The sequence below is a fragment of the Garra rufa genome, chromosome 18, assembly GCF_049309525.1.
Source record: "Garra rufa chromosome 18, GarRuf1.0, whole genome shotgun sequence".
Taxonomy (NCBI): domain Eukaryota; kingdom Metazoa; phylum Chordata; class Actinopteri; order Cypriniformes; family Cyprinidae; genus Garra; species Garra rufa.
The window spans coordinates 11,129,491-11,146,653 of record NC_133378.1 but is presented as its reverse complement, the minus strand read 5'-3'; the positions used below and the strand labels follow the sequence as shown (position 1 = coordinate 11,146,653).

The 17,163-nt window shown below is 40.9% G+C and overlaps 1 protein-coding gene across 4 annotated transcripts in view; it reads left to right on the top strand.

The window, feature by feature from the left end:
• The window catches only part of mitfb (melanocyte inducing transcription factor b), an 87,712-nt gene extending 71,180 nt beyond the window's left edge, over nt 1-16,532 (top strand). For 3 of the 4 annotated variants that reach the window (XM_073822849.1, XM_073822850.1, XM_073822851.1), the window contains 6 exons: nt 1,549-1,666; nt 8,007-8,099; nt 12,169-12,225; nt 12,435-12,510; nt 12,649-12,796; nt 16,131-16,532. In XM_073822849.1, coding sequence (XP_073678950.1) covers nt 1,549-1,666; nt 8,007-8,099; nt 12,169-12,225; nt 12,435-12,510; nt 12,649-12,796; nt 16,131-16,532 — 894 coding nt within the window. The remainder of the gene's footprint in view (nt 1-1,548; nt 1,667-8,006; nt 8,100-12,168; nt 12,226-12,434; nt 12,511-12,648; nt 12,797-16,130) is intronic. The other variant, XM_073822852.1, reaches the window with a different exon arrangement.
• The last annotated feature ends 631 nt before the right edge of the window (nt 16,533-17,163 follow it).

Here is a 17,163-nt window from a genome sequence, read left to right as displayed (position 1 = left end):
GCATGATAAATAACTTTACATTGATTTTTGTTTGATAAAATGTAACAAAAAAAGTAACTGTAAAAGCCTATTTTGGGAAGAATTTGTTAGAAAACATCAATTTACAGTAGTTTACAACATTATAAATTGACATTGCATGTGTGCTAAATAAATTTACACTGATTTTTATTTGTTGAAAATGTAAAAATGTTAGCAAAAAAAAATTAACAGTGAAAATGTAGTTTGGGAAGAATTTGAAGAAGTTGAGTTTTATATGCAACAGTTATATATGCAACAGTAACTATAAAAATATTCAGGCACATTTCTCAGAATGGTGTCTGGACTTTTTTCTGTGGATACAGGTCGAGTGTCCACATATGTGGACATCATTTTTTTCAAAAAGAGCATCATGTTCAAAGATAATATCTGGTTATTATCTTAATTGGTTCCTCCTAACCCAAAATAGCTAGAAGAAATCTAAAATGCAAGCCAAAACAAAGCTCGGGCCTTAGGAGGTTAAGTACATTTAATGTGTTACCCATTACAGTAATAATAGTGAGTGAATCACACAAAAGTACATTTCCACCACTGAATAAAACAGATTTAAAGGTGCAGTGTGTAGATTTTTGCGGCATCTAGTGGTGAGTCTATTGAATTGCAACTAACGGTTTATTCCACCGCTCACCCCTCCCTTTGCAGAAGCTACGGTAGCCCTGCAGGATTAAGATGTCGTCGTTTTAGACAGCAAAAAATAATGAGGTTTCTTTTAAAACATAATTTATGGAATTCTATTTACTTAATCATTCAATAAAAATATGTTATTGTGAATATTATTGTTACTTGTTCATCATTGTGTCAGTGTTTTTCAAAAAGAACAACAGTGATGAAACGCGATCTGAAGAGCAGTTTGTCTGTTCAGGGCCACTGTAGAAACATAACGGCGACTTCCATGTGAGGGGACCCGCGGTGTATGTAGATCTAAACTGATAATTCTAAGCTAATAAAAACATAATGGTTAATTAAGTAAAGTATTTATACACCCCTGAAAACATAGTTATGTATATTATATTTCATTTCTGTCTAGAGATCATCTTAAATATTACACACTGCACCTTTAAAGAAAAAAAAGGTAATAGAATTGTTATCTCAGAATTCTGACTTTTTTCTCGCAATTGCGAATTTACATCTCACAATTTCTACTTTGTTTTTAGCTACTTTTTTAGCGATGCAACTTCCCCCAACACTGACTACAAGTTTTCAAAGGGCTTCAGTGACTCAAGTGTATTTTTATATTAGCAGTGAACGTGGTGAGACTTTGTCTCTTGTTGTCATCTCACACAATCAGAGCTGTGGCTGGTGTCAGTATAGCAAAAAGCAGTGTGATCCAGCTGTCAGCACCTGATCTAATGTCTGTCTGACTGCTGTCTGCAGAGGGATATTGCATAGGCTTCATTTACTCACTTTCATGTCATAGGCAGATAGTACAGGCTGCTCTTTTCCATCATGACAGTGATAGGAACTATATAATGATAAAATGGGGTAATAATGTATATGTTCTTGTGTTTCTAGATCCCTGTGTCAGCGAACCTCTTGGATATGTATAGTAACCCAGGTATGCCACCTCCGGGAATCTCTATTAGTAACTCGTGCCCTGCTAACCTGCCCAACATTAAAAGGGAATTCTCTGGTAAGTGTTACATGAGTTGGTCAGAGGTGGGTAGAGTACCCAAAATCTGTACTCAAGTAAAAGTACAAGTACTTATGGAAATATTTACTCAAGTAAGAGTAAAAGTAACAATCTTAATAGTTACACCTAAAAAAGAATAAAATAAGAATAAAAAAGTATCCGATGGAAAAAGTACTCAAATAGATAATTACTAGTTCCCCCTCAGTCGAGTCACTCCGACGTTACATGGGAACTGCCCGAGAGTCCAATCACCTCTGAGCCTTATACAACAGGCCAATGAAAATTGGCGAGTGGAATTTGCATGCCAAGCCACTCCCCCGTACATACAGGTATATAAGATGGCGGCTGCAACACACTCATCAGATTCATGCTTTCAGAGCCTCTCACACGAGCCGCTGTTGTTCTTCAAGAAGAAGAAAAAACTTCGTTGAGTTCTTCAAGAGATCTCTCTCTCTCTGCTGGTGCGCTGCCAAATCACTAAAAGAGCTATAAGAGACTGTTTGGCAGCCACCAGCGATCCTCCCGCGGGCTGCCGTTCTAACGGCATCAAGCCGCCTGCATTCCAGCGAGCAAGCCCCGTAGAGTGCACAGCCGCCCTGCGGCTTCTCCCTGGGCAGACCGGGAGCTAAAAGAGTCAATTTCTCACGGCCGATTCAGACGTTCTTTTCAGAATGCCTTTTCGGCCGTGCGCTTCAGGATGTGGTAGTTTCCTCTCCTCTGCGGACGGACATGATCTCTGCCTCACATGTTTAGGTTTTGAGCATGCTGAGGCGGCGATCATGGATGGTTCATGCCCGCACTGCGAGTGCATGACCATGGCCACGCTGAGGTCCCGCCGCTCATTCGCGAGCCGGCTCCCCCCGCCTTCCTCCCGCGGTAAGTCGTTAAGCCGTCAATGCTTTTCGGCCACCGCGGCGAGATGCGGGGGGACCTAAGAGTCACTGTGCGGAATGCACCGCCGGCTGAGAAAGCCCTGCGGTCTTCTGCACCACAGCGTGACCCCGTCGAGTTCCCGCAGCTGTACGCTTCCCCGCCTAGTGGGCTGAGCGTCTCCTTCGGTGCTCCTGCAGACGATGAGATGTCTACCGCAGCATCAGAGGGAGAGTCGGTGGGCGAGGCGGACGCCTCGGCAGCGCGACCCCCTCTCGAGGTGGTCGCTCCGTCTGACGTGGACGTCGAGCTCTCGGCTATGCTCCTCCGGGCCGCCAGGGGGATCGGTCTTGAGGTGCCTCCAGCGCCTCCGGCCGATCCCTCTAGGCTGGATGATTGGTTTTTAGGGAGGGCTCCCGCGGTCCCCCCCAGTCCCATTTTTCCCGGAGGTGCACGAGGAGCTGACTAAGACCTGGCGGGCCCCCTTTTCATCTCGGGCCCGCCCCAGCTCCTCTCCCCTCGCCACCCTCGATGGCGGGGCGGCCAGGGGGTACGTGGCCATCCCCCAGGTTGAGCGCACTGTGGCGGTGCATCTCTGCCCACGCGGCGCTGCCACCTGGCGGGATCGCCCGCATCTCCCGTCCAGGGCGTGTGAACGCTCGTCCGCGCTTGCGGGCCGTGTTTATCACGCTGCTGGGCAGGCCGCTACCGCCTTGCACGCCATGGCCACTCTCCAGGTCTACCAAGCTCAGGCGCTAAAACAACTGCACGAGGGTGGTCCTGACCAGGGGGTTTTGGAAGAACTCCGCGCCGCCACCGACTTCGCCCTCCGGGCCACGAAGGTCACGGCGCGTTCCCTTGGTCAGGTGATGTCCACGGCTGTGGTCCAGGAGCGACACCTGTGGCTCACTCTGGCCCAGATGGCAGACGTCGACAAGGCTCGCTTTCTTGACGCTCCCATCTCCCAGAGTGGCCTCTTCGGCGACACTGTCGAGGACTTTGCCCAGCAGTTCTCGGCAGTCCAGAAGCAGACGGAGGCGATCAAGCACATCCTGCCCCGCCGCGAACCTTCCATCCCGCCGCCGGTGGCCCAACCTCTGCCTGCTCGTCGCCGAGGGCGCCCCCCCGCGGCCTCCAAAGAAAAACCCAAACCTGCTCCGTCCCCCGCTGAGCTTCACGAAGCCAGGCTGGCTCGAGCTTATGCGAGCAGAGGGACCTGGTGCTTCGGCACCTCAGCCGTCTGGGCCTTCAGGTCAACCGAGAGAAGAGCAAACTCTCCCCAGTGCAGAGGATCTCTTTTCTCGGTGTGGAGCTGGATTCGGTCGCTATGACAGCCCGCCTCACCAACGAGCGTGCGCAGTCGGTGCTGAAATGTCTGAAGTTGTTCAGACACAAGACAGCGGTTCCTCTCAAAACTTTTCAGAGGCTCCTGGGGCATATGGCAGCTGCAGCCGCGGTGACGCCGCTCGGCTTGCTTCATATGAGACCGCTTCAGCACTGGTTACACGACCGAATCCCCAGACGGGCATGGCACCGTGGCACACTCCGGATTGGCGTTTCCCCGCAGTGTCGCCGCCTATTCAGCCCCTGGTCAGACCCTGCCTTCCTTCGGGCCGGAGTACCCCTGGGACAGGTGTCCAGGCACATTGTGGTTTACACAGATGCCTCCACCATGGGTTGGGGTGCTGTTTGCAACGGGCAGGCAGCTTCGGGCTCCTGGACAGGACCTCGACTGCAGTGGCACATCAATTGCCTCGAGTTGTTGGCAGTGCTTCTGGCCCTTCGTCGCTTCCGACCAACGGTGCGTCAGAAGCACGTGCTTGTTCGCACCGACAGCACTGCGACTGTGGCCTACATCAATCGCCAGGGCGGTCTCCGTTCTCCTCGCATGTCACAACTCGCCCGCCGTCTGCTCCTCTGGAGTCAAACGTGGCTGAAATCGCTACGTGCCATTTACATTCCCGGGGACCTCAACCGTGCAGCCGATCAGCTCTCACGGCAATCCACCCTCCCTGGAGAATGGCGACTCCACCCTCCCTGGAGAATGGCGACTCCACCCCAAGACAGTCCAGCTGATTTGGAGCCATTTCGGGGAGGCCCAGATAGATCTGTTTGCCTCCCCCGAATCCTCCCACTGCCAGCAGCATTTTTCCCTCAGCAGGGATGCGCTGGCTCACAGCTGGCCTCCGGGGCTCAAGTACGCTTTTCCCCCGGTGAGCCTCCTTGCACAGACCCTGTGCAAGATCCGGGAGGACGAGGAGCAGGTTATTCTGGTTGCGCCTTATTGGCCCACCCGGACCTGGTTCCCAGAACTCATTTCCCTCGCGGCAGCCCCTCCCTGGAAAATCCCCTTGAGGAAAGACCTTCTTTCTCAGGGGATGGGCACAATTTGGCACCCACGTCCCGACCTCTGGAACCTGCATGTCTGGCTCCTGGACGGGACGCCTCAGACCTCGCCGGCCTTCCCCAGGCCGTGATAGACACAATCACTCAGTCCCGAGCCCCCTCTACCAGGCAGGCTTACGCACTGAGGTGGGGTCTGTTCGTCGACTGGTGCTCCTCTCGAGGAGAGGACCCTCAGAAATGCTCGATTGCAGCCGTGCTTTCCTTCCTGCAAGAGAAGTTGGAGCGCAGGCTGTCCCCTTCAACGCTCAAAGTCTATGCTGCCGCTATTGCCGCACATCATGACGCAGTGGATGGGTTATCCCTAGGTAAGCACCCGCTGGTCATTAGGTTCCTTAGAGGCGCTAGGAGACTTAATCCTCCCAGACCGCGCCTCATACCCTCTTGGGATCTCTCCGTCGCCCTCCAGGGCCTGCGGGGAGCCCCCTTTGAGCCCCTCGCGTCAGTTGAGCTTAAGTTCCTGTCTCTCAAGACAGCGCTCCTGACGGCTCTGGCTTCCATTAAGAGGGTAGGGGACCTTCAAGCCTTTTCTGTCGACGATTCGTGCCTAGAGTTCGGGCCCGGCGATTCTCACGTGATCCTGAGACCCCGGCCCGGTTATGTGCCCAAGGTTCCCACCACGCCTTTCCGCGATCAGGTGGTGAACCTGCAAGCTCTGCCCGTGGAGGAGGCAGACCCAGCTTCTGCGCTGCTGTGTCCAGTCCGGGCCTTGCGTATCTACGTAGACCGCACTCGGCACTTCAGGCGCACCGAGCAACTCTTTGTCTGCTTCGGAGGTCAGCAGAAAGGGAATGCTGTCTCCAAACAGAGGTTGGCTCATTGGGTGGTAGATGCCATCTCCCTGTCTTACTTGTACCAGGGACAGCCGTGCCCCTTGGGTGTGCATGCCCACTCCACCCGGAGTGTTCCATCCTCCTATGCTTTGGCGCACGGCGCCTCACTAGCAGACATCTGTAGAGCTGCCGGCTGGGCGACACCTAATACCTTCGCAAGGTTTTACAACCTCCGCGTAGAGGCCGTCTCCTCCCGTGTCTTAACATAGACATCAGGTGAGCGGGAGGACGGCTGGTGTCGGCTTGTTGCGCCATTCCCATATGGATCCGTGCGCTATTTCCAGTAGGTTCCCCCCGGTGAACCCTGGGTCCTCCATGCCCCGCAGTCAGGGCTAGATGTGGAGTAGTTCTCACTGTGTTCCTGCCTGGGTCTCCTTCGCCCCGCAGGTAGTGGCTTATTTATTTATTTTTCCAGCGGAGAAGACCGCTGTTTCCCTCGTATATCCCTAGCCTTATGGATATATTGAATTTTCTTTATTTTCCACATGCGTAAGAATTGTTCATGTGCTCCGCCCCCCCAACCCATGCTTCAGTCTTCTGGCATCCCTGTGGGGCCCCTTATTGGCCCCCAGGGCGTTGGGAAGGTTACGTTACATATCTGCCTGCTGGCACGTCCGCCTGCCGGCACGTGGGTCTGTGCGTAACGCTGCATCTGGGCCGTGGCCTGTTCCAGAGGGTCTGTTCCCATGTAACGTCGGAGTGACTCGACTGAGGGGGAACGTCTAGGTTACGTAGGTAACCCTCGTTCCCTGAAGGAGGGAACGGAGACGTTACATCCCCTGCCATGGCCCCGACGTCGTGCTGACGCCGGCTCGTTCCGGCTCTTCAGCAAGAACCTGATGAGTGTGTTGCAGCCGCCATCTTATATACCCGTATGTACGGGGGAGTGGCTTGGCATGCAAATTCCACTCGCCAATTTTCATTGGCCTGTTGTATAAGGCTCAGAGGTGATTGGACTCTCAGGCAGTTCCCATGTAACGTCTCCGTTCCCTCCTTCATGGAACGAGGGTTACCTACGTAACCTAGACGTTACTTCTGATCTTATTGATATGAAGTGAAAACCCTGAATTTCAAACTATTTGCTTCCACACACCTCTAAGTAAGGTGTTTATATATATATATATATATATATATATATATATATATATATATATATACAGGGCTCGCAAAATTTCAGAATTTCTGGTAGCCCTTCAGGCAGGTACTCTTCAGATTTTGGTAGCCCAAAAATTAATTTAACTAGCCCAAATAAAAAAAAAAAAATACCTTTTTTTTAATACAGAAAATCAGATAGGAGTCTAATCAAAAATGTTTTTAATACACAAATATAAACAAATATAAAGGAAGTAATTTTATTTCATTATATTTATTTCATTTAGTGTATCTGCAGAATTTTTAAATATTAATTTAAAGCAATTCATAATCCTTTTTAAGATCTGCAAAAGTAAAATAAACAGTAATGGGATTGGACAATGTAATGTAGAATATTAAGCCATAAAATGGCATGATTTAAAATTCAGATACAGTTTCACACAAAAACAATATGTTACACTATGGCATTTCATCCTTTATAACATTAAAAGGGATAAATTGAGTTTATAATTTATTATATTTATTTAAAACATAAATATTACTGTACTTGTTTAGATTTTTATAAGGCACCTTAACTTTTTTACATTTACAACTCTGTGTTTGCTGCATAAAAACATGGGTCGATAATTGCAATCATTTGACCATAAACAGCTGAAAAAATGTTTTGGAATGAAAAATGTATTCTCTGTCACGAGGGGGCGCTTTAGGAGCGCTGAAATATTACGGATTCCATAGCAACAGCTGTACACAAACCAGCATTAACGCAGTTTTATCAGACATGAAATGAAAATACCAGCGACACGTTTCTGAGGACAGTAACGGAGGAACGCAATCAAATGTAGCGAAGTAAAAGTAAAGTTTTTTCACTATAAATGTACTTGAGTAAGAGTAAAAGTACCTATCTTTAAATATACTCTAAAAGTACTAGTTACCCCAAAAATTTACTCAAGTAAATGTAACGAAGTAAATGTAATTCGTTACTTCCCACCTCTGGAGTTGGTAAATGCCGTTCTGTACCGTCTAAGACCCCCCAGGCCATTTGACGATGTACTGAATTGTATTTCACCTTTTAAAGTCCATACAAATTTTGTGTATATGATGATATGAGTGAGAGATTAAAAACATGTTTATATGCTACATAGTTACAGCATCTCCAGCCATGATGCACATGATGGACAAGCCCAGTTCCTGTAGCAAGTTTGAGAGCTATCAAAGGCCTGAAGGGTTTCCTGTGGGTACGTGCAAAGATTTCTCTCCCTTCTTTATGTCTGTTAACAAAACGGAAACATAATAATAATTGTATGGATTAAAAGTGCTTTTGTGGATTAGATTTTACGTGATTCTTCAGAAATACTCAATATGCTGATTTGCTGCTCATGAAAAATTTCTGATTGTTATCAATGTTTCTGATTATTGTCAATGTGGATTTTTCTTCAGCTGACAATTCACAAGCCTTTATTAAATATATATTAAAACTCAAAATTGCAACTTTGTATTCTGCAATTCCGATTTTATTACTCGAAATAGCAACTTTGTATCACACAATTCCGACTTTATAACTCAAAATTTCGACCTTGTATTACAAAATTCTGACTTTATAACTCACAAAATTCCAACTTTCTAATTCGCAATTGCGACTTTGTATCATGAAATTCTGACTTTGTTACTCAAAATTGCAACTTTGTATTCACACTATTGCAACTATATAACTTGCAATTTTGACTTTTTATCATGCAATTCCGACTTTATAACTCAATTTCTACCTTGTATTACAAAATTCTGACTTTATAACTCAAAAAATTCTGACTTTCTAATTCGCAATTGCGACTTTGTATCATGAAATTCTGACTTTGTTACTCAAAATTGCAACTTTGTATTCACACTATTGCAACTATATAACTTGCAATTTTGACTTTTTATCATGCAATTCCGACTTTATAACTCAAAATTTCTACTTTGTATTACAAAATTCCGACTTTATAACTCACAAAATTCTGACTTTATAACTCGCAATTGCGACTTTGTATCATGAAATTCTGACTTTGTTACTCGAAATTGCAACTTTGTATTCACACTATTGTGACTTCATAACTCACAATTTTGACTTTGTATCATGCAATTCCGACTTTATTGCTCGAAATAGTGACTTTGTATCACACAATCCCGACTTTATAACTCACAAAATTCCGACTTTATAACTCGCAATTGCAAATTTGTATCACGAAATTCCAACTTTGTTACTCAAAATTGCAACTTTGTATTCACACTACTGCGATTTTATAACTCGCAATTTTGACTTTGTATCATGCAATTCTGACTTTATTACTCGAAATAGCCACTATGTATCACAAAATTCCAACTTTATAACTCGCAATTGTGACGATGTATCACGAAATTTTGACTTTCTTACCCAAAATTGCAACTTTGTATTCACACAATTGCAACTATATAACTTGCAATTTTGACTTTTTATCATGCAATTCCGACTTTATTACTCGAAATAGCCACTTTGTATCACAAAATTCCAACTTTATAACTCAAAATTTCTACCTTGTATTACAAAATTCCGACTTTATAACTCGCAATTGCGACTTTGTATCATGAAATTCCGACTTTGTTACTCAAAATTGCAACTTTGTATTCACGCTATTGCAACACTATAACTTGCAATTTTGACTTTTTATCATGCAATTCCGACTTTATTACTCGAAATAGCCACTTTGTATCACAAAATTCCGACTTTATAACTCAAACTTTCTACCTTGTATTACAAAATCCCGACTTTATAACTCACAAAATTCCAACTTTATAACTCGCAGTTTTGACTTTTAATCATGCAGTTATGACTTTATTACTCAAAATAGCGACTTTATAACTCGCAATTGTGACTTTTTATCACGAAATTCTGACTTCGTTACTCGAAATTGCAACTTTGTATTCACGCTATTGCAACACTATAACTTGCAATTTTGACTTTTTATTCATGCAACTTTATTACTCGAAATAGCCACTTTGTATCACAAAATTCCAACTTTATAACTCGCAAATGTGACTATGTATCACGAAATTTTGACTTTGTTACTCGAAATTGCAACTTTGTATTCACACTATTGCAACTATATAACATGCAATTTTGACTTTTTATCATGCAATTCCGACTTTATTACTTGAAATAGTGACTTTGTATCACACAATTCCGACTTCATAACTCAAACTTTCTACCTTGTATTACAAAATCCCGACTTTATAAATCACAAAATTCCAACTTTATAACTCACAATTGCGAATTTATTTCACGAAATTCCAACTTTGTTACTCAAAATTGCAACTTTGTATTCACACTATTGCAACTTTATAACTCGCAGTTTTGACTTTTAATCATGCAGTTCCGACTTTATTACTCGAAATAGCGACTTTATAACTCGCAATTGTGACTTTGTATCACGAAATTCTGACTTTGTTACTCGAAATTGCAACTTTGTATTCACACTATTGCAACTATATAACTTGCAATTTTGACTTTTTATCATGCAATTCCGACTTTATTACTCGAAATAGCGACTTTGTATCACACAATTCCGACTTTATAACTCAAAATTTCTACCTTTTATAACTCACAAAATTCCGACTTTATAACTCACAAAATTGACTTTGTTACTCGAAATTGCAAATTGTATTCACACTATTGCAACTTTATAACTCACAATTGTGACTTTGTATCACACAATTCCGACTTTATAACTCACAATTGCAACTTTGTATCACGAAATTCTGACTTTGTTACTCGAAATTGCAACTTTGTATTCACACTATTGCGACTTTATAACTCGCAATTTTGACTTTGTATCATGCAATTCCGACTTTATTGCTTGAAATAGCGACTTTGTATCGCACAACTACGACTTTATAACTCACAATTGCAACTTTGTATCACAAAATTCCGACTTTGTTACTTGAAATTGCAACTTTGTATTCACACTATTGCAACTATATAACTTGCAGTTTTGACTTTTAATCAAGCAATTCCGACTTTATCACTCGAAATTTCTACCTTTTATAACTCACAAAATTCCGACTTTATAACTCACAAAATTCTGACTTTATAATTCGCAATTGTGACTTTGTATCACAAAATTCCAACTTTGTTACTCGAAATTGCAACTTTGTATTCACACTATTGCAACTATATAACTTGCAGTTTTGACTTTTAATCATGCAATTCCAACTTTATTACTCGAAATTTCTACCTTTTATAACTCACAAAATTCCGACTTTATAACTCGCAATTTTGACTTTGTATCATGCAATTCCGTCTTTTTTACTCAAAATAGCGACTTTGTACCACACAATTCCGACTTTATAACTCGAAATTCCAACCTTACAAATTCACTTTATAACTTGCAATTGCAACTTTGTAGCACGCAATTCTGACTTTTTTACTCGAAATTGCAACTTTGTATTCACACTATTGTGACTTTATAACTCGCAATTTTGACTTGTATTATGCAATTTCAACTTTATTACTTAAAATTGTGATTTTGTATCACGCAATTCCAACTTTATAACTTGCAGTTGTGACTATGTAATATGAAATTCTGACTTTTTTTAACTCTCAAATTGCAACTCTGTGTCACACAATTCCGACTTAACTTCCAAATGCGACTTTGCATCACGCAATTCCGACTTTATAAGTCAAAAAATTTCGACTTAGTATCATGAAATTAAAACTATATAACTTGCAATTGCAACATTTTATCACACAATTTTAACGTATAACTCACAATGGCGACTTTGTATCATGAAATTCCAACTTTATTACTCAAAATTGCGACTTTGTATTAAGAAGTTCTGACCCTTATAACTCACAATTTTGACTTTGTATCATGCAATTTTGACTTATAACTTACAATGGCAACTTTGGATCACACAATTCCAATTCCTGACTATTTCTCATGATTGCGAGTTTATATCATGCTGATATACTTCAGAGAATAATAGTCAAAATTTCGATTACCTTTTTTATTTTTTATAGAAGCAAGCTTTCATTCTTGTTAAATGATATTTAGCTTTTTTGTTTGTTTGTTTGTTTGTTTTATATAAAAATGGGCAAAAAAAAGGGGCTGGTCTAGTACATTGCAGTAAAAGTAAGAGCAACATGCAGTCATGAAGATAATCTATAGTCTAATCTATAAACTATACAGGAAATTATGTAGATTTTGTGGAAAAGGCAGTGACATTTCAGGGTTGCCAAAACATCTGGCAGATATTTCAGTTTCTCGTCTCACCCTTCTTTGTCTATTTCAGAGGCAGAAGTCCGTGCACTTGCAAAAGAAAGGCAAAAAAAGGACAACCATAATTTAAGTGAGTTTGTTTTTTATGTTTTAAAATACTGTTCCAGGATTAAAACAGGAAATCATTTTCATTCATTCCTCAGTTTGTAAAATTGACATAATTAAGTTACTGTCTTTGTCCCATAGACTTTGATTGTAAGTGGATTACTGTAAATGTGATTTTGTTTAATTTTATAAATATAAGTGTGTCGTATAACCTCTATTTTTCATCTGTTTCAGTTGAGAGGCGACGGAGATTTAACATTAATGATCGAATCAAAGAACTGGGGACTCTGATTCCAAAATCAAATGACCCGTAAGACAAAACTGTTCAGTAGATACACACTTACACATGAAGTAGATGAATACATTCTATTATTACAGCAAAGGCTAATGCTGTTGATAGAGAGTCTATCAGATGCGCTGGTGTCAGCTGCTTGTATGTGTTGCTCAGGGACATGCGCTGGAACAAGGGCACTATTCTGAAGGCCTCTGTGGATTACATCAGGAAACTTCAGAGAGAGCAGCAGCGCGCCAAAGAGCTGGAGAACCGTCAGAAGAAGCTGGAACACGCCAACCGCCACCTGATGCTCAGGATACAGGTCAGTTCAGACGCATCCCAGATCCCAACCCAGCACTTTTATTATGTAACTATAAAATACAACTATAACATACAGTGGAAAGGCATACAGAAATAGTACGCTGACCAAATTAACAAATGACCAAATTACCAAATTACGTGAAATTTAGCGACTTTATAACTTGCATTTCTGACTATATAACTCTCAATTACCACTTTGTATTATGCATTTCCATGCATTTGCGACTTTGTATGACGTAACTCTAACTTTATAACTATTGTGACTATATCACACATTTCTGACTTTATAACTCGCAACTGCAACTTTGTATTACGTAATTCTGACTTTATAACATACAGTTGCAACTTTGTATCATGCTATTCTGACTTTATAATTCCAAATTGTGACTTTTATCACATAATTCTGACTTTATAATGCACATTTGCAATTTTCTATCACGCAATTCCAACTTTATAACACACAGTTGTGACTTTGTATCACGCAATTCCGACTTTATAACTCTGAATTGTGACTTTATATCATGCAATTCCGACTTTATATCGTGCAATTCCGACTTTATATCACGCAATTCCGACTTTATAACTCGCAATTTCGACTTTATAACACGCTTTTGTGACTTTGTATCATGCAATTCCGACTTTATAACATGCTTTTGTGACTTTGTATCATGCAATTCCGACTTCATAACTTGCAATTCCGACTTTATATCATGCAATTCGGACTTTATATCGCGCAATTCCGATTTTATAACTCGCAATTTCAACTATATAACACGCTTTTGAGACTTTGTATCACGCAATTTCGACTTTATAACATGCTCTTGTGACTTTGTATCATGCAATTCCGACTTTATAACTTGCAATTCTGACTTTATATCATGCAATTCGGACTTTATATCGCGCAATTCCGACTTTATAACACGCTTTTGTGACTTTGTATCATGCAATTCCGACTTTATAACATGCTTTTGAGACTTTGTATCACGCAATTTCGACTTTATAACATGCTTTTGTGACTTTGTATCATGCAATTCTGACTTTATAACTTGCAATTCCGACTTTATATCATGCAATTCGGACTTTATATCGCGCAATTCCGACTTTATAACTTGCAATTTCAACTTTATAACACGCTTTTGAGACTTTGTATCACGCAATTTCGACTTTATAACATGCTTTTGTGACTTTGTATCACGCAATTCCGACTTTATAACTCTGAATTGTGACTTTATATCATGCAATTTCGACTTTATAACATGCTCTTGTGACTTTGTATCATGCAATTCCGACTTTATAACTCTGAATTGTGACTTTATATCATGCAATTTCGACTTTATAACATGCTCTTGTGACTTTGTATCACGCAATTTCGACTTTATAACATGCTCTTGTGACTTTGTATCATGCAATTCCGACTTTATAACTTGCAATTCTGACTTTATATCATGCAATTCGGACTTTATATCGCGCAATTCCGACTTTATAACACGCTTTTGTGACTTTGTATCATGCAATTCCGACTTTATAACATGCTTTTGAGACTTTGTATCACGCAATTTCGACTTTATAACATGCTTTTGTGACTTTGTATCATGCAATTCTGACTTTATAACTTGCAATTCCGACTTTATATCATGCAATTCGGACTTTATATCGCGCAATTCCGACTTTATAACTTGCAATTTCAACTTTATAACACGCTTTTGAGACTTTGAATCACGCAATTTCGACTTTATAACATGCTTTTGTGACTTTGTATCACGCAATTCCGACTTTATAACTCTGAATTGTGACTTTATATCATGCAATTCCGACTTTATAACTCGCAATTTCAACTTTATAACACGCTTTTGTGACTTTGTATCAAGCAATTTCGACTTTATAACATGCTTTTGTGACTTTGTATCACGCAATTCCGACTTTATAACTCTGAATTGTGACTTTATATCAGGCAATTCCGACTTTATACAGTAACATGCTTTTGTGACTTTGTATCATCCAATTCCGACTTTATATCGTGCAATTCCGACTTTATATCGCGCAATTCCGACTTTATAACTCGCAATTTCGACTTTATAACACGCTTTTGTGACTTTGTATCATGCAATTCCGACTTTATAACATGCTTTTGTGACTTTGTATCATGCAATTCCGACTTTATAACTTGCAATTCCGACTTTATATCATGCAATTCGGACTTTATAACTCGCAATTTCAACTTTATAACACACTTTTGAGACTTTGTATCACGCAATTTCAACTTTATAACATGCTTTTGTGACTTTGTATCATGCAATTCCGACTTTATAACTTGCAATTCCGACTTTAACACGCTTTTGTGACTTTGTATTACGCAATTCCGACTTTATAACTCTGAATTGTGACTTTATATCATGCAATTCGGACTTTATATCTTGCAATTCCGACTTTATAACTCTGAATTGTGACTTTATAACTCGCAATTTCGACTTTATAACACGCTTTTGTGACTTTATATCACGCAATTCCGACTTTATAACATGCTTTTGTGACTTTGTATCTCGCAATTCTGACTTTATAACTCGCAATTCTGACTTTATAACATGCTTTTGTGACTTTGTATCTCGCAAATTCTGACTTTATAACTCGCAATTCCGACTTTATAACATGCTTTTGTGACATTGTATCATGCAATTCCGATTTTATAACATGCTTTTGTGACTTTGTATCATGCAATTCAGACTTTATAACATGCTTTTGTAACTTTATAACTCGCAATTCCTACTTTATAACACGCTTTTGTGACTTTGCATCATGCAATCCAGACTTTTCGACTCATAATTGTGACTTTGTAATATGCAATTTTGACTTTACAACTAGCAATTGTGGCTTAGTGTCATGTAATTCTGACCTTAACTCGCAATAACTTGCAATTGCAACTTTGTATTATGCAATTCCCATTTTGTATCACACAATTCCGACTTTATAACTCAGAGTTGCAAGTTGCAACTTTGTATCATGTAATTATGACAGATTAAAAGAATATACTTAAAGGGACAGTTCACACACAAAAACTAAATTCTGTCATTATTTACTCACCCTTAAGTTGTTCACCCTTAAATTTTAATGACTAGAACTAAATGTTGTAGAAAAGACAACTTTTTTCTAAGAATTATTTTTTAGAATGTTAAAACACCTAAAGTCACTTTAAATTAAAATTCTTATTTTATTATGGAATGTTGCTATGTTTATTATAAATGATTTATCCTTTCACTTCATTTGACTTGTGGGTTCAATAAGTTAAAGTTTATGTTTCAGTTAATGCATTGTCTATCTATTGCTCAATGCTAATCCAGGAGCTGGAAATCCAGGCTCGTGCTCACGGACTGGCCGTTGCCTCGTCTACACTTTGTTCATCAGAGCTAGCAGCCCGTAGCATCAAACAGGAGCCGCTCCTGGGCGACTGCACGCAGGATATGTACCCTCACGCGCACCCATCTTGCCCCAACATGGGCCGCTCCAGCACCCTAGACCTTACCGACGGCACAATCACCTTTAACGACTCTAGCACTTCCTCCGATGCCTATGGTCTTGTCCAAAAGGCACATGGAGCTAAACTCGACGACATCCTGATGGACGACACATTGTCGTCTGTAGCAACAAGTGACCCGCTCCTCACTTCCGTCTCGTCCGGAGCCTCAAATGACAGCAGCTGTAAGGACAGCGTGAACATGGAGGAAAGTGAGCATGTTTGTTAGTGCAACAAATGCTTCTGCCGCTGATCTGTGTTGCCTTTTCCGGAAGCACAGCCTGTTTTGTCAAGTGCAAAATAATATTATTTTTATGTTTACACTCCTTTTATGTTATTGCATTTTAACCTTATTCCAGTTTTGTCTACCCAGATTTTATTGTGTTATAATAATATCAAAATAATCAAGGTCAGTATGATAAAAAAAATATTGATTTGTGTAACTTCACATAGGTGTATTAGAATATAATTTAATCAACTTTTTGGGATAATATAAAAGTGCACTTGAAAGGTGATTTCTTCGGTTGTACAGTAGCGTGTTTGCGCATAGTTTAGAAGAATATTTCTCTTTTTTTAAATATCCTTGTAAAGGAATGATTCAAGCATAGTGCTTCCCTTTTAACGTGTAGATATTAAGCGACAGACAGTTGATATTTAAAGGAATAGTTCACCCAAAAAATGAAAATGAAAGTCGAAAAAGCACACACAGACAACACTAAATCAGTACCACTGACTTGTGATGATATATTGAGATCTTATGAAGCAAAACGATCAGTCTGTGCAAGAAACTGAACATTATTTATAGCATTATTACCTGTAATCCAAAGCCTCAGGCAAATGGCCCAGAGGGATGTCCAGTT